Below are 19,280 nucleotides of genomic sequence, written 5' to 3'. Positions count from 1 at the left end.
GTGTACGTGCATATACTGTATGTGGCACATGACTGCAGTCCCTGTCACTCCCTGCCAAGCACTGCTCACACTTCCTCTCGTTACCACCTGCTGTGATGGGGTGTATGTGTGTGATTACATGTGTATGCCAATGTGTGTTAAAAACAGACATTATAAGTGAGTGTGTGTGTGTGTGTGTGTGTGTGTGTGTGTGTGTGTGTGTGTGTGTGTGTGTGTGTGTAACAAGAGAGGGGGGTATCAGTTCCAGTCTGTCACACACAGATGGCAGAACCATCCTTCTCCATCTCCTCCATCCCCCTCTCTCTCTCAGTGGACATTTTCCACATCATCTCTCTCTCCCTCTCTGCCAACAGCTACCAGGGAATCCTTTGTCTGGTCTCTTAATAGCTAACTACATGTCAACCACTACTACTACTACTTCCTCCACCGGAGGTAAAACAGACACTAGAGTTTTGTGTGCTTCACTGATTTTACATCCTTACTGGATAAGAAATCTAACAAGCTGTGTGAGCGAAAAGCTGTTTTCTGTCATATATATTTCTATTTAAATAAAGCAGAGACTTAAATATAAAAAAAAGAAAACCTCAGAGTGTCTATATGTTACACATCCCTCTCTGCTATGTCAGTAGCCTATCAATTGATAGGCACTCCTGTTTCTTTTTATGTGCTGTAGTCCATACAAATGTAAAAAAAACCCTCATCAAGCTTTTCTCTTTCATCCCTGGCATTTATTCCATGCGTGTCACTGACGCACAATCAAAATCCTTTGTGGTGTATTATGGATGTGTGCCACATGTGTATCACTAGTTGTGCACGTCAAAGGCGGTGCCATCACTTTCATGTCCCATTTATCTCCATAGCTAATTACAGCCCGTCTCTATGGAGAGACACGCTGGTGCATGTATAATACTGTCAGCTAATGGGGCCTAATGGGACTGGCACAGGTAGCTACTGTAACAACAAGATGGCGTGCTAGCGGTGTGGAAGAGGGGCTTTAGAAAGCACTTGAGATGATGATAATGAGGATGATGACGGGGAGCAGAGCTGTTGAGATGATTGGTGTTGAGTGATTGGGGATGGTTGATAAAATAAATAAGCTTAGTGGTGCTTGTTGCTAGGCAGGACTGCAGGGAAGAGAGGAGCAGGGTAGATGAGACAAGATGAGCATGCTGTGCACAGAAATAATATAATGATATCAAGTGGGTGTGTGCGTATGTATTTTATAGTAGTGTGTGTGTGTGTGTGTCAGACTGATTGGTCTTTACCTTCATTGAGCACCAGAATCAGAATCAGAATCAGAATCAGAAATACTTTATTGATCCCCGAGGGGAAATTGGGTTACATTGCAGCTGCTCACATTGTAGAAGTGAATATATACAAGCGTAGAGAAATTATAAGAAATTATAAGAAAAATAGAAATACGAAAGTAAGAAATATGTAAAATATGTGCATTATACTACAATATATAACAAAGAGAATAAAAATAAAAATAATAATAATAATATAGAAATAAGAGAAATAAGAATTATGTACAATATGCATCATACTCCAATATATACATACACCAGTGTAAATAATTAAATAATTAATAAGTATTGCACAGTTGAATTATTGCAGTTGAATTATTGCACAAAAAAAATTGGTATTGCACAGTTAGATATAAGTTATAAGTTATGGGTTGTAACTGCTGACAGGATGAAATAAGTTCAAGAGCCAGTCTACTGACTCAGAGTGTCTGACACTCTGAGGGAGGAGTTGAAAAGTTTGATGGCCACAGGCAGGAATGAGTTCCTGTGGCGTTCTGTGGTGCATCTCGGTGGAATGAGTCTTGCACTGAATGTGCTCCTGTGCTTGACCAGCAAGTCATGGAGCGGGTGGGAGACATTGTCCAAGATGCCATGTAACTTGGACAGCATCCTCCTCTGTGACACTGCCACCAGAGAGTCCAGCTCCACCCCCACAACGTCACAACCAGATAGGCACTTAAGTGTCAGGTAAGTTGTCAATCACAGTATACTGACTTGAATTTAAAATACTTTCCTGCGAATATCTAATCATTCTGGCAGTGTATTGTCATGTTGAAAACCCACCAATTATGAACCTACATAGACTGGAATAAACCATAAAAGGTATTTGCAAATACTATTGTTGTGTATGTCTGTGTGTGTGTGTGTGTGTGTGTCTACCATTATGCAGTGACCCTAGTTATCAGTAAGTGACATCATTGACTAAACTGATGCACAACTTTCAGGATATTATTGATAATCACACCACTGTTACGCAACTCGGCTCATGCATTTCGACCTGTCGGCACGTTTTCTGGAACTCGGGAGTCGCCTGCCACCACCTCGCCACTAAGGACACGCTGAAACCCAGCCTATGTGTATAATGTGTGTGTGTGTGTGTGTGTGTGTGTGTGTGCCCGTGCGCACATCACCATCTGATTGGTTATTGATTATTGTGGCTTGCAGGGCAGATAGCGAACTTGCTCTAAGTTGTGTGCTCATGCCGGTTACATGTGCATGGGAGCTGGGGCTGAGCCTGGTTTAAACTCCTGATATTACCTCTACATTATAAGCTGATACATAAAATACCTTGTGAAAATGCAGTTGCCTTTTTTTATATATGCAAGGTTAATCTTTACAAGGACTGGTATAACCATAAGTTTGGAACTGCCTGTTGTGTTTTATCACAGTATTTGGAGGGAATGTTAGGTAACATAGCTTTTTACTGTCTGAGACAAACCTAAATCTATTCCCAAAAGTCTAGACTGTAGCTAATTCTGTAACCTCTACTCTCAGCTTCCTGGGAACAGACAAGGAGTGGAAGAACTAAAGCACACACCAAGACTAAACTGAGACACGCTGTCACTGGACACCTGTTGCTGTGCTGGGGGGCTTTCAGTAGGACCCCTGGGGCTGGGAGGTGATGACAGGATGTGGGCGACCTGAATAAAGCCCACCTCCCAGGTGGTGTGTGGGTGTGTGTGTGTGGGTAGGGGGGTGTGTACCTGGCCACATCAATATTGCAGGACATAACACCAGGGGTTTGTGTGTTATATTTTGTTGACAGTAGTAGTAGTAGCAACAGCACAAGTACCGAACAATGGGACATGCAAACAGAGACCTACAGTTTGTGTCTGTGTGTGTGTATGTGTGTGTGTCATTATCTTAGAGGTGACTTAATAACACACCATAAGCATTGGGTTACTTCCTCCATTGCCCCTCCCCTCCCCCATTTATCTCTCTCTTTCTCCCTTTATCTCCCTCTCTTTATCTGCTGGCACACAAGGCCAGCTAGCATGTAAACAACAGGCCTTCACCATGAATTACACACACACACACACACACACACACACACACACACACACACACACACACACACACACACACACACACACACACACACACACACACACACACACACACACACACACACACACACACACACACACACACACACACACACAAACACCCATATACACATATGCACACCTCTCCAATGCCATTTCTCACACCTGACTCTCAAGCCTTTATCTCTGGGAACTGGACAGAAACCATGGCTTTTACAGGACTCCCAGTGAAACAGGTGCCAGTATTTCCTGGTATTCCACCTTCCCATCCTGGGAACGTTGTGATAATAAAGGGCTGTCACTCTCTTGCGACTTGACTCCCTGTGTTTGTTTGACAACAAGCCCATGTCCCTCCCTCACTAAACGTGCCGGACAAACAGGAGGAAGGATCTCACACGGGTGTGTTGTGCGGCTAAACGCACACACTGCAGGCTTGAACATTTTCACAGCATTGACAGACAAATGTGAACCTTCACCTTTTTGTTAATCAGACTGCATGACCTTGCCATGACTAATTTGATGACATCTAGCAACATTCCCATGACCAAGATTTGTCAGTGTCTGTATTTTTGTTGAATAGCTGATTTGAGGGCCAAGAATTTAGTTGTTATTAGAGTAAAGCAACACACCAACATACCAACAGCCAAGCTTGATGTTTAACTCTTGACTGGTTAACAAAAAGATGATGCTCAAGTTTCCATTTAGATCATTTTCATATTCAAATCTTTTTGGAAAACACAAGCCTGGAAAACACTACTTTTGAATTCCATGACTTTTCCAGGTTTTTCATGACTGTAGGAATCCTGAACATAGAATCATGGAGTGCTGAAACTATGGGCTAAGTACGAACGCACAATGACATGAGGACGAGTGCAGGAAAATATAGGCTATGTGTGTACATACATTATTGATCTGTGCTCCCTGAGCATATATGAGTTACCAAATCACATATTTCTCCTCCTATATACATTCTCTCTCAAAAGAATCATAGCAGGGTTGGATTATCACCACCAGCTAAAACCCAATTAAATTTATTACGGCTGATAAGTTGCTGCTCTACCTGTTACTTTGGCATGTAACCAACTACTATTTTAAGGTTGTTCAACAAATCATATTTGGCTTGTAAAATTCTGTGGCCATAAATTGATGGAAGGTAAGTTTCCTGCCCTGTGTTATAGCCATGATTTTTCCATGTTTAACGTGTTTCTGACGGCATATTTCCCCTGTGTCATTAAAGGTTAGTACGCTGAATTTCCACTTTACTGGACAGTGATGGATCTGAACCCGCAAGTATATGGCATGCATCTTATCCCGCTGACCCCCAAGGGACGCCCCCCAAACCCTGAGTTTGCCTGTGGTCATGCTGCATCATGTGCCAGCTTCCTTTTGAACGGTCCTTACCTCGCAGGGCGGTCTTGAGGTTGACTTTGGCCTGGCGGTGGAGGTCTTCTACGCAGGGCGGCCTGCTGCCTGGTAGGAAGACGTTTTCCTGCTGGTGCCACGGGGCTGTGTAGTGCACCGTCCACTTGCTCTCCTCATCCAGGTTAGACACCGCTGCAGAGAGACAGAGATCAGGTTAGGAATTTTGTTTGACCCTTGCATCACAGAGCCTCTTCTTAAGAACAGTATGATTTGCTAGAATCAGTGTGCAGGAAAATGCTTTAATTTCCACAAACTCTTGTAAAAAAGTATTGTTTGATATTGGTGTCAAACTCCAAATGATACCCAAGCGTAGTTGAAAAACATCCTCAGGGTTTGCTAAGTGCTACCATTGCACCAAGGTACCAATTCTAAGATCGACCCTTCGATTAAATAAACAATAAATAGTGGATTGGAAATCTTCCTCTGAAAGTTTTCTTGGCACGCTGAAAAGATGTTTTTATTTGGTGGGGAAGAGGAAGGGGGGAGGAGAGAGAGGTGCTTTGTACCAAGGTGTCAGTGTCCACACCGACAACCTGACACTTATCTGAGACGTCACACAGAAGGCCACACACCTCCGAGGGGGAAGGAAAAGGAAAAAGGAGTGGAGTGGAGACAACTTAGTGGAGGGAAAAGCTGACCAACGGATATCCAACTCAATAAACTGAAACGGGCTACTCTACATTCACACAAGCAAGCTAACTTGTCTAATACATAAAACCACATGAAAACAATGTTATCAAGCAAACCATCTGTTGGTCCAGTTTGTCACTCTACAAATTGTCCAAACAACACCCGTTCATTGGGTTTTATCTTCTCGCAAGATCTCAGTACCATCTGAGGTCATGTAAACACACACAACTGGTCAACTGCCGTGAAAACAAAACCATTTCTACCTCATTCTTAAGGTCTTGTTTCTTTTCCAAGCATTTCTCTCTAACATGATCTGAATATTGTCACCACTGCACTCCTTACTATTGGTTTGTAATGTAATGTGCTTGTAATGTTGGTGATCCAGGAACTGATCCAGGAACTGAAGCTTCTTCTCCTGTTGCAATCATAAGTTACGCTACTAAAAGTGTCAGCTAAATGCCACGTTTAATGTAAATGAAATACACACACACTTCCAAAAAAATTAGGCTTACCAAGAGAGCGTATCCAAGCCAAAGTAGGCGATCGTGGATGAAGGACTATCTCCATTAAAACAGCTACACATTAGTCAAGTCCGCTATCTTTGTGTCCCTGTCCTAACCAACACAACTGCTCCATCTGACCAGTACAGTGGAAGCAGGCTGGAGGAAGCAAGGAAGAAGGGGGCGGGTTGAGGAAGGGGCTGGGAGTGTGTGTATGTGTGGGGTGTTAGTGTGTGAGTGCTCTCTCACAGGTGCAAATGGGCCATGCGTAGGAGTGTGTGTATGTGTGTGTGTGTGTCGGGGGAGGACCGAGGGCCTTGGTGCGGTGGGTTAGGGTGGGGGGCCTACAAGTGCCTCCAAGTGCAAATGAGACATCAAGAGAAAGTGTGAGACAATGTGTAAGTGCTTTGACATACAGGTAACAACTGGCAGATCTTACCACTGACTAAAGAGGCCAAAATTGCTAATTTGTGACAATACAAAGGCTAGTTTGTTTGTCTATCCTCAAAACCCAAACTGAAAAAACAAAGCCAGTGAAGTAGAAGTTGGTGTATTAAATAAATTTACATCGGTGAAACAGGACACACTGAAGTAGGACACACTGAAGTACTGTCCACCTCTAACAGTGCCTAGCCTCTAACCGTGTCTCAACTCTAACGTCTGTCTCTGGAGCTCCAGTGACTGAAGCTGAGGTCTTGGGGAATGGACGGCCGTTAACTGCCTCTCCAGGAGAAGAGAGGAGCTTTTGTGTTCAATCATGTCCTCTCTCTCGTCTCCTACCGTTTACTAAACACTGTCACAGTTAATTATTCGTTCACACCTTTCGTTCCTCTACTTCTCTTGCTACCTACACACTTAAAGGTCAGTTCCATGCTCAATTATGTTAGAGTACAAATACCACAAACGGACAGCAGACCTGGATCCAACAGTATTTGGCAATAATTTATAGTGCTTGTTTTAACCCACTCAGAGGACATGGTAGGGGTTTGCCACATAGGACGGTACAACGAATGACAATCACAGGAAAGTATTTGAACAGCAATTTAGTATACGTTTCTGTGACTGACCACTTACAATCTGAATTGTTTTAACGTTTTAAATCCCACCCAACTGGTACTCCAAGCAGATTAAAAGAAGTGCACAGAATCATTTGCAAATACTATTTGGCTCTGGTCTGACCAAGACACACACCACATGGCTGCAGAGGCCAGAACCACTGGAAAGTGAGCAACACCCGTTGCTGCTACACACTACTGGATAGTGTGTGTGTGTAGACAGAGTGCTGTGTTGGAGCGTGCCCATGCCGATCAAAATAATTGATCAAATACATCACGCGGCACACCTCCCCTGACCACAAGGAGAGGGCATGGGACACACATGCACGCGCATACCACGAAACACGCTTTCCATGAACACAGTTCAACTGCAGTGGCAGTGTTAAATCTGAAGGTTAGACAAGAAGCCTTGTAGCTGGTTCAAATCTGGACTAGCCGGGGAATGAATAACACTGTCCCCTCCCTGAGTAACTGCCACAAAATGCCATTGAGCGAGGCAATGAAACCCCAACTGCTGCTGTAGAGCTGCTCAGCAGCCTTCAGTGATAGATTATGGTTGTCCTGGGCAGTTCCCAGATGTGTGTGAATGTGTGTAACCATCATTCCTCTTGCAACTATTCTCTGAGGCCATTGCTGTGTGTGAGACTGTATTCTTTGTCAGCGTGCCTGGTTAAATAAGGGTTAAAAATACTCTACCTCTATAAAACCCATTTTTTTTATTTTTGTCTCTCACACACATTGAGCACAGGTAGCCCTCCCCCACCCTCCTCTCAGACTATGGGGTTGAAAAGGCCTCAGTCAAAGGCTATAGGCAGACCAAGGACATGGGGACTATGGACACAAAGCCTGCATTGTCCCCCAGCATCAGTCTCCACATCAGGCCTTTCACTACCACAATACCCCCTAGCCCCTCAGCACGCACACACACACACACACTCACACACACACACACACACACACACACACACACACACACACACAAACACACACACACACACACACACACACAATGTCCACATGGGACTATGGCGCGAAAGTCTTTCAGAAGTCTACTAATCCCTCCATCCATTGCCTATCCCAGCTCTTCTTGCGCCCATCAGCAAACAGACAGAAAGCAAACAGGCTACTGAAAACTCTGAAAGACACAAACAGGGTACATGGTGCATCAATACACAAATGCAAAGGCTACGTATAGCCTGGAACATTTGCATGCACATACACTTTCCCTCTCTGTCACACACACACACACTCGCCACACGGGAATGTACTTATGATCAATAAAATTGACCGATTTATATAGACAATATCTACGTTAATCCTGCACTGGGCCCCTGTTCGCCCACAAGCCAGCCACATATTGACCTGCAACTATGTGTATTTCATAAGGCTCACCATAACTAGGCTTGAGCTCAGTTAAACTTTTGACACGTACACGACAAGTATGAACATATAACCATAAATAAAAAAATTCAGCCCTCCACAAAGAAAATGTTGGCCCTCAAAAGTGTCCCAAAGAGTGTAAAATCATCTGTTTATTTAATAAAATTGAAGAAGTTATTTTGAGAAAAATGCCCCATGATCATATAAAACTTAACAAGCTATTTTCCATTTTAAATAGTAGAATAGGATGTCCTAATGTCCAATACACATGGTTACTTCTTCTTCACTGTAGAGGCCCCATGGGTGTGAGGCATGCTCAGCATGCAGTCAAGATCCTCCGGCTAAACAATAGTAGTGGATTGCAGTGCAGGGCCAAGGTGCAGGCATGTGCAATATATGAGAAGTGCAAAAATGCTGAGCTAATGATTAACACTCACACCTCAACCCTGACTGCAACACACACACACACACACACACACTTACTTACACACAGAGCTATAAATACACCTGAGATTAGAGTAGGTACAAGCAGCTTGGCCTGCATCAACCAGGTCTTTGTTACTCATCCTCACATGCTTAATACATAGCCACTGATAACATAATAGCCTTGACACAATACCTGGTGCATAGGCTTAACTATGGTTTCTGGTTACTCTGAATCAATCACCCTGATATTGAACTAAAATTTTCCAAAATATCTAGTCCTAAATAATCACACAACAATTTCAAAATTGTCCCAAGAAGAAGGAAAACAGAGCAACTACTTCTAATAAGGCAGTTGGGATATTAAGTGCTACCAGCTGCCACCTTTACAAAGGTTGTCGGGTCATTTAGTGCTAATAGTCGTCAGCCCTTTAAAGTCTTGGCCCGCTGGTTACCTGGTAACAGGGACCAACAGAGGACTGTCTCTGGGCTCAGCAGAGGCAGCAGTGGAGTTGTCATGTAAAAACGACTCCCTCAGCTCACCCACAGGAAACAATTAGTTATAATACAACTATGCACAAACCGTTAAGGATGGTACATGTTAGACGAATTGTCCACTTTTGATAGAGGCTGTGTCTAGAATTGAACTGAAGCAAATGGAAAGCGGTAGGAAATTGAGACGGCCAAAGAAAATTTCTGTCAAAATGATGCAAAACAAGGCTCAACTGCACTTCCAATGCAAATTCTATTTAACTTCACTTGCTTTCTTGTGGAAAATAAGTCCAAACTACAAACAGGGTAAAACGACTCATGACGAGTATTGAAAAGAAGTAGCCATGTCTTACCCTTCCTTTTGAAGTATTTTATCACGGATTTTAACGAGGTCCCGATAAACACCATTATTCCGGTTGGGGTGTGTGTGTCCCTCTCCTAGAGAAAAGTGCCCTTGTAAGGCACAAATAGGACCGACAAAGCCAGGGAGTGAGAGAGAGAAGACGGGATGAACGAGTACTGCGTCGGCTCTCCTCCGCTCACATTCTCCCTCTACGGTGGCTTGGCTCAGAGTGGGTCTGAGTGTGTGTGTGTATGTGTGAGAGTGTGTGTGTGTCTACTACACTGACAATGAGCCTCTCCCCCTATCTCTCTCTCTCTAAACACACGCATGGTCCCCCTCCCTACTACTCCTCCCTCAGGCAGTCCAGTCCTCGGAGACACACACACACATACACAGGCACACACACCCACAGTGGGAGGGGTGTAAGACCGGCCCCTCTGTTCCTCTGTGCTTTGGTTACCAAGGAGTTCTGCCTGCCTCTCCCTTTATTTCTCATCATCAATCGTGCTCTCTCTTGCTTTCTGTGTCTCTCTGCACTCCTTCTCCCTTGCTCTCTCTTTCTTCTTTGCACTCCAGGACTCAGAATATAGCTGGAATTTAAACATGCTTTATTAGAATGAACGAGCACGCTCATACCACATGCCTCATACCACCCTACTTTCTGCTCTCACTTGGGTTCTTGCAAAAGCGCTCAGTGCGTTCTCTCGCTTTAAATCTTTCACCGCTATCACCGACTCATCTGGGGAATATTTATGCATCTACTTAAACTATCAGCTACCCCTCCTAGAGAGACTTGTACAGCCCCGAAAAAAGACATGTTGAGTTTTTTTCACAAGCCGTTCTCGGGGGAATTTGGCTTCCACCTGCATGCAAAGTGCAATGCAAACAGGAAACTCATTACATACGTCACACTGATGTAGTAATTCATATATAGCATTTAAATCAATTATCTTGTTGGATTTCATTTATTGTTTTACTGTTTGTAAAGCAATTTATAACACTTTCTGGAAAGGGCTGTACCAATTATATTCCAGTATTCAGGATTCCAAAGAGCCCAAAAAAACAGGGAAAATGAGTTTGTGCGTATTATCTATATATAAACATCTCTTTTTTGCTCTTTTTTCACTGATTTTCTATCATCTCCCCTCCTGTCTGATCATTCCCAGCCCGCTGTGTGAGCACATGGCCACTGAATCTGTGCCACATGAATATAGATCACATACAATCCACCCATTGTCCAATCTGCTCACAATCTATCACACACACACACACACACACACACTCATGCACCCACCCAGACCCCCATTCAGACAAACACGTAGGCATACACACGCATGCAAACACACACACACACACACACACACACAAGGGCACCGTCGCCCCTCCCTTCTGCAACCCTAGTTCTTTTCAGCCCAAATGGATGGCGAGGGGAGGAGGGGCGGGGCGGTGGGTGAGTGGAGGGGAGGGGGGCTGCAATAAGAGCTTGAATGGGTCTGCAAATGATCCTTGAATTTGTGGGTAAAAAGGTCCCCCCCCCCCCCTCCCTCCCTCCCAGACCTTGCTCGTCTGAACCTTCACTCAGCCCGTCTCTGAAGTGCTGTGTGGGTGTACAGACAACAGTTTGGGTTTGCTTGTGCTCATGCTTAGTAATATACCTTTTTCTACTTTTTCTACTCTATTGTATGTTGTGCAAGGTCCCTTTGTACTGTATGTGGTGTCCTGTTGTCCTTGTGCCATGTTGCATCAGTATAAATTAGGAAACTCTTTACATTGGCAATATGTCTTGCATATTTATTTTGGGTATTTGGTGGTTAAACAAATTGGATTCTGATTCTCCTGAATGTCAGAGACACAGAAAGCCATTCTCCATGTGGCAAACTTTTCTCACTTCTCTCTATTAATTTCTCTCAGAGTCCCCACGCTTTGTCAATCGGCTCAGACAATATTTGGCGTGTATTGTCCTGAATGGCACGTGTACAGTATTATTGCGATAATACGATAATGAATGCAGACGTGAGCCCAAGCAGCATCGCTCATTACAGAGCCTATTGTTCTCAGGACAGTGACAACACACACACACACACACACATAGTGACAGACAGGTCAACAGCTCTATCTGCTAAAGGAGGGCCCCAAATCTAGGGCACCTCTAGGATTAGGGCTATCTAGCTATTCATCCATACATCCTTCCGCCCGCCTCAGACAAGATTAGAAGAGCGGAGACATCCAACCCCCCCCCAACCATACCCCACAACAAACAATATCAATCTTTCATTTGTTCATACTCCGAACAGCATCCGGGGGAAGCGTACTGACTCAGAGGATGAAGCTTGGCTCTCCAGAGGAAGCTCCTTTAGAATGGTAAACATCAGAGATTATTATGAACACACTATTAAATAGTAATCCTACTAATATTAGCCCTTGATTATGCAATATATGAATCTTGAGGAGATTACTTAATCATTGAGGCAATATTTTCTTTTCCTTCCCATTTTAAAACGTAGGCCTAATCCTTAAAATTTCCTCATAGCAAACGCTCATAAATATTCATGAGATGCCACGTGCAAGTCTTATTCTTTAATTCTTGCAAGATGAAACTAAAAATAATTCCTTGAGATAATTACAATTGGCTTGACAGTATCAAGCAATCATTAGCATTCAACCACAAAAACCTAGCATATGTTCATTAGTATTAGGCCCTATGGCAAGACAGTGATTCGCTTGTACAAAGCATTATGTCCTCTAGTCAAACAACCACTGGTGTGCTCAAGTGAGAAGGAGGTGAATGTAGTAAAAGAAAGGAGAAAAAGGAGGAATGGGCGCTATGTGGGTGATTAACGAGTCTTGTTGGATTAGACGTTGTAATTAAGACTCAAGGGTGAATCTGACAGACCGATAATAAAGGAGAGAGAATGATGAGGGACTCCTGTTCTGTCCTCCTCTCTTTCTCTCTTCGTCTTCCCCGCCCCGTTTTCACACCCCATTTGGATCTCCCCCTCAACCTGGCAGAGGCGAATGCAACCACACACACACACACACACACACACACACACACACACAATCTCACATGTATCCAGGCAATGAGACTTCACCTCAGTCAGACATAGGTTTATTCACCAAGTACAATGAAGGTAGACAGGTGAGAGTCCACAACACTTTACCTCTAACCTACTTACACACTCTGTACTTTTTATACCCCAGACTGCTGAACTGAACCCCCATGCCCTCCAGCCCCAGTTCTATCATTCAACCAATCCCCAATACACACACCTCCCCCCTCTGGTTCAATATGATAGTCTATCAAACATCCGTTCAAATGCCCAGTGCTGTTGCCTTACACGTCCACACATGAGTGCGCACACACACACACACACACACACACACACCTCCCCCTACTTCTGACAGGTCTCAGCTTTTATTTCTCTAATTGGACTTAAAGAAGAGAGAGCTGAGCTGAGCCACTAAAACCCCTCGACTCTACCTTATCCGCTAATGTCAGATCTCTCTCTCTCCCTCTCCTCCACATGTCTCCATCTCTCTATCCCCGATTTCTTTTCACCCTTTCTTGTTTTTCTCCCTTCCTCTCCTCTCTCTCTCCCAGACATGAAAGCTTTCATGGCTGTTAAGGTAATCTAGCCCATATTGATTTTCCCAGTTTTTTTCTCTTTCTTGTGTTCTCTTGTTCAGGCCCTGACCTTGCACACCTTTGCCTCAGCAGAAAACTCGCCAAGTGGAGATAAGCGAGAAAACGTGAGGAGTGGAAAACCTGCCAGGTATTTGTTTCACGCATGAGCACGCATAAAGACTTTGCATCTGTGCGTGCAACCTTGTGGAACGTAGAAAGTAGCAGAGTTGTTATTGAGCCACTAGATCTGAACATGTGACTTAATTTAAATGCAGAGTGTTTCCTGGGAGTTTGTCCTCAGTGGAATTGGTTGGAGACACACTGGAAGGTCGCTGGAATGAATCCCTGGACCTGAGGTAAGTGAATAAGAAGCGCTCTCCCCTCCCTCAACAATTAAGGTTCAGATGCCTTTGAGCAAGGCAATAAACAACCAATTGCTCCAGTGAAGCTGCTCAGCATAAGCACAGTTTGCTGATGGTGCCAGCTGGACATTATGGAAATCAAGTGTGGGTCATGCAATCCGCTCTTTCAAATTATCAGCACAAAATGTGTTTGAGGGAGCGCTGTATAGTATGAGTGCACCCTTAGAAATGAGTGAGACTTAAATGCCCAAAAAGGGAAATCCTACAAAAACCCTGAAAAAAAACCTCATCCTTTTCTCATTTCCTCCCCCTCTCCTTTTTTCTGTGAATGAAAATCCATAATTTATAGCGTGTGGAGGAGCATACTCGCTCTCTCATCCCTTGACCATTTTTTCATCCCTCCATCTCTGTGAATGAAAGCGTAGTATTAGGGGTCAAAGGGAATCTGATCGCTTGCCATCTTGTACTCTCCTGTGTGATATGGACCAACGCATGAATAATCTATCAGAGAGAGAGTGATAGAGAGAGAGAGAGGGGGGGGGGGGGTATAGCATGATGATAGCTGGGGCTGGGTGATACCATATCTTGTAAGGATCCATCAAAGGGATGTATTTCTTTAAAAATGTTATTGCTTTTACTATTTTACTGTTGTTTTGTTCAAACCATACAGTTTTAGCATCAACAGTTATAAATCTGAACAAGAGGTGAAACTCATCGGTTGGTATCCTAGAGCTATAAAGTGACTATAAAAAACAAATACTTATTATTGCAATGCCATCACATAGAAAAATGACAATAATATAGTTTGATCCTATTGCTTGGCCCTATAGCCTCTGAAAAGGTAAACATGAAAAGGAAAGAGACCACTTTATAGCAGTAACAAAAAAAGTGAGTTAGAAAAGTTAAAGTTCAAACTCCCTCCTGAATAAACATCAAATCTCACAAACACAACACACACACGCACACATAAGCCAAGGTGACACAGAGGCAAGGCTGAGTAAACAAGCTGTGAGGATTGTTATTCTGGCACTAATGATTTTAGCATGGGGCAACGTTCCCACACATCTCACACACACACACACACACACACAGTGAGTTCAGTGAGGTCTCACACTCGTTGAATGACCTTTCTCTGACACCCAGAACACCAAACTCTCTTCCTCTCTCCATCTCTCTCTCTCTCTCTCTCTCTCCCCCTTCCCTATGTTCAGCAGGTCACTGAGACAGAGGTTACTGGGTAACTCCACATCCTCCTTCCTTCCCACCCCCCATCTCGTCTTTTTCCTCCCCCCACCCCTCTCCTGGTCTTTCCGTCTGACCTGCTCCATTGAAGCAGCTTTAGCTAGCACTGGGATTCCAACACACACACACACACACAATACCCCCTCTCCTGCCCACACATAGGCACATGCACACACACAATCTTGCTATATGCATACACATGTTGAGAGAGAAAGAGAGAGAAAACAAGAGCCATCACACCCAACTCACCCTCTAATACACTACATCATTATTCATTTTCAGCTGCACACTCCTTCACACACACACACACACACACACACACACACACACACACAGCTCACCCCGTAACACCCCCCAACAGTCATTCACTCCTCTATAGCAAACTGTTGTCAAACCACTGCCCTCGCCATTTACCATTGGAAAGTCAAGGGTAACAAGGGTGTTGTGGTTAGTTTGGTGCTTTTCAATGGGCCCATCAGCAATGTCTTTACCTGACTACATGCTGGATATGGCGGGTTATGGGAGGTCAGACAGAAGGGGCTGTCTTTGTGTGAATGTGTGGCAAGAGAGACATGTCTACTTCAAACCACTGGAGTGGCTCACAACATTTCATTCCAGTGACAAATTGTGTGTGTGTGTGTGTGTGTGTGTGTGTGTGTGTGTGTGTGTGTGTGTGTGTGTGTGTGTGTGTGTGGAGTGGGGGTTTAGCCAGGTAAAATACTTTACCTACCACTTAAACAAATAGAAGAGTATGTGACGTCAATCCATTTAAGGCCCCTGCACTTTGTGTGTGTGTGTGTGTGTGTACATGATAAGTCAATGCAAAATCTTCACCAGCTACTTGAGTTGGCACAAACAGGGGAGATTTTATGTGAGTTCAAGTTGTGGCGAAAACCACTGCATTGGGTGTGTGTGTGTGTGTGTGTGTGTGTGTGTGTGTGTGTGTGCGTGTGCATGTGTGTGCTGGTTATTCTTCTCAGTGAAAGGCAGTGGGGCCTCCTTCTATAGGCAGCTCCTCCTTTGTGATCCATGAGAAAACCTTCTAAGACCGGGTGACACCCTGCAAACTACACAGCACTGAGAACGCACTCACCATCACCAACACATTCAGACCTTGTTTGTGTGTGTGTGTGTGTGTGTGTGTGTGTGTGTGTGTGTGTGTGTGTGTGTGTGTGTGTGTGTATGTGTACTCACGCATGCGTATGCGCATATCCTAGCACTGATGTGGTGACAAACGCAGATTCGTGTTTTCTGTTCAAACAACCATGTAACTGTTCTCACACAGCTCGGTGTGTGTGAATGTGTGTGTATGAGTGAAACGTCTTTGATGAGGACAGCACAATACTAACGTGGGCTGGGGAGCCAAAGAGAGGAAAAATGGAGATGGTATCAAAAGCAAAACTTTGCACAAAGACTTCCAAAGAGGATGAGAAGAAGAAAGAGAGATGGGAAGAAAAGTTTGCGTACACAAAAATGTTCAAAGATTCTTTGATGTGGCAAAAGCAGAGCCATTTTGCTGGCTAGAGATGAGCGCCAGGATAGAAAAGGAAGTGATTAAGAGTACAAAAGGATAGAGGGAGAGGAGACAGAGGTAAAGTCAGGGGTGGAAGGAAGAAAAATAGAAGTGAGAAGAGAGATGGATGGCAGATGGAAAAGCCTGCATGAGTGAGTGTGAATGCAAAACATCCTTAAAGCTAAAGAGTTAATAAAAATGGCTATGTACACATATACACAGGAAGACACACAAACACACACACACACACACACACACAAAAGCCCAGCAGGCTCGGCGGTCATGCCTAATTTTCTCTCCATTGGCGTCTGACCCGGGCACTCCCTGCCGACTCCCTTTGAAATTCAAGCCAGTGAAGAGAGAAAGAGAGACGGTGACAGAGACAGAGAGAATAGATAGTGGGGGGTGTATGTATCTATGTTCAAGCATGTGTGAAGCAGAACGCATGGAGAGACAAGACTGTGTCAGAGCCGGATCTCTGTGTAGATCTTCTCTATTGAAACATAATGTTTAAGCATGGCGTCTTTGTGCCTCAGCATGGTAGCTAAACAAGGACCAACTAAGAAAAGCCTGTTAACATAGGAGTCGTTTCATCGTCAATTTTATAATCTTGCCGTTCAGAAACGTTGGTGTTACTAGTGTTACTTAGAATGTTAGTTGGCCTGCCTTAAGGCCTCAGCAGAAGAAGAGTACAAATACTGTTGACGAGGAGCCAAAAGTGACAGAGAGGCGTGCAGCCGTTAAATAAGTCCTCCCTATGCATTCAACGAAGGAACTTTTATAGCCTAATGTTAGCTTCAGTAGAATAAAAGAGGTGTCACTCTTAAAAATGTGCGGCCCTGTTGAGCAGGGAGTCTAAACGTTGTTATTTTACGAGCAGGCTGCTTTGTACGCCCGTGTTTTCGGTCCCTGCAGGGAGGGTGGCAGTTTTGTTCCTGACTCGGGGCGCTTTATGTCCCCCTGTCAGGATGGATTTGTGCCCAACCGTCCTTTTCACCCCTAGCGACAGAGTTGTAAATCTAACCCCATTGGCCTGTTACCCCTCTTAAATTGGTGGGAAAATATTAATAAATTGAAACTTAAAAAACTTGAAAAATACTATACTGAATACAGAAGTGGCATATTCCTTGCTTTAAAGTTTTAAAATTTGAAAAACTTAAATACTGATATACTGAGTACTGCCAGTCTAAGCACCACTAAAACAGTAAAAGCAATTTCTAGCTCTTACTGTTCACTCAATTTTTCAACTGAACTAGGCCTATCCCTATTCTAAATTCTGACTAGGCAGCTCTAACAGTATTGTAAGCTACAAGTTTGGATATAATATCACATAATAACTGGTAAGTCCCTCCAGCCAGTGGTACAGTGCAGGATAGAGACAGAGCCTGGTAGCCTACGGACCACATTAGGAGCCATTATTATCCAGCCACCCTGTCTCCACTCATATCGACTCCAGGCCCTTCTCACTCTCCAGTGGAACCTCCTAGGACCTGCCACATCAATAACCACGAGGCCTAAGTGTGTGTGTGTGTGTGTGTGTGTGTGTGTGTGTGTGTGTGTGTACAGTGTATGGGTGTCCTATGAATACTGATATGATGTCTCACGAGCCCCATGCATTATGGTGGCTAAAAGCAGGCTGACAACATTGTGCATGCTTTTGTATTTGTGTGTGTGTATATGTGATTGTGCAAGTGTGAATGTGTGCTTGCAGCTGTTTCTCCAATCTATTGCATTAGATAAGAGACCTTGTCACACATTACAATCTGGTCCTTATAATGGCCTGCATGTATTGTACTCCCCATACCCTTTCTCATTTCTGCATCTTTGTCTTTCTCTCTGCTATTGACACACACACACACACACACACAGGCTCTTGCACATATAGGTTATAAGACAATACATGCATGCATGTACCTATAGTGTACATGCATGCAAGCATGTAACCACACACAAATGCTTATACTCACACACACACACACACACACACACACACACACACACACACACACACACACGTATGGATGCCTGCACACACAACATTATGCTGGCTGCCACACTGGCTTCCTGACCTACATTTCAACACCAGGGCTGGCTGCTCTTCTCTCCTAAGGGCCTGTGTGTGTGTGTGTGCCTGCTACATCATAGCAACCCCATCATTAATCCAATCTTTTAATTAACTTCACACACAAATCGCCATAAATCTGACACAAACACACAGATATGACACACTGCGGAGTAGCCTGCTTTGAAGTGGTCCACAGGGCCTACCCATTGTCTGTGTGTGTTTATGCAATACCAGTTTCACACATAAACCTCACAACTGGCTTAATTAAAAGTATGATGTAAAGTATGCCTGGCCAGGCTGGAATAATGACAGTGATCAATAGGAGAGAGTCAGAATGTAATTACAGTTGCATAAACAACATTGATTCATGAGTAGCGATATTATATTGCATTATATTGCATATTGTACATTTAAAGTATTTAGCTGACACTCCAATCCAGAGTGATTTACTAGAAGTGTAACAGCAGCATAAGCTTAAGTTCCTATCAGCAGCATAAGACACAGCTAATAAGGACTGCAATGGTGAAAACAAACAGCACTCAGACAGGAGAAGTCAAAAATATTCCTTAGCTTAGCTGTTACAGCTGGATACATGACCTTGGGTGTATATAGTAATGTGCCATTGGTGTCATTAGCATGGCAGTCATGCTCAGCTCATGTTGCTGAAGGAGAGGGTCTTGTCTGATTCAGACAGAGAGGCACACAGACAGACTGAGCTAATTTAGGTTAAGTGCCTCTGCTAGCTCAAGGGCACAAAGCAACAAGCCACATGGGGCTAGCCTGCATCAGGGTGGAAAGCTAATGTGTGTGGTGTGTGTGTGTGTGTGTGGTGTGTGTGTGTGTGTGTGGTGTGTGTGTGTGTGTGTGTGTGTGTGT

At 44.0% G+C, this 19,280-nt stretch overlaps 1 protein-coding gene across 1 annotated transcript in view; it reads right to left on the bottom strand.

The window, feature by feature from the left end:
* Nucleotides 1-9,790, bottom strand: part of nhsl1b (NHS-like 1b) — a 29,914-nt gene extending 20,124 nt beyond the window's left edge. Inside the window, exons 1-2 of the mRNA XM_071532269.1 lie at nucleotides 9,608-9,790; nucleotides 4,754-4,906 (exon numbers count right to left, since the gene is read on the bottom strand). Of these exons, the coding sequence (XP_071388370.1) occupies nucleotides 4,754-4,906; nucleotides 9,608-9,662 (208 nt within the window). The 5' untranslated portion in view covers nucleotides 9,663-9,790. The remainder of the gene's footprint in view (nucleotides 1-4,753; nucleotides 4,907-9,607) is intronic.
* Between the last annotated feature and the right edge of the window lie 9,490 nt (nucleotides 9,791-19,280).

The sequence above is a fragment of the Centroberyx affinis genome, unplaced genomic scaffold (genome assembly GCF_046629955.1).
Source record: "Centroberyx affinis isolate AG114_WGS23_722 - 3 ecotype Tasmania unplaced genomic scaffold, CSIRO-AGI_Caff_v1 ptg002183l_1, whole genome shotgun sequence".
NCBI classification, from domain to species: domain Eukaryota; kingdom Metazoa; phylum Chordata; class Actinopteri; order Beryciformes; family Berycidae; genus Centroberyx; species Centroberyx affinis.
The sequence above is the reverse complement of the archived record's forward strand: the minus strand, read 5'-3'. Positions and strand labels throughout refer to the sequence as shown.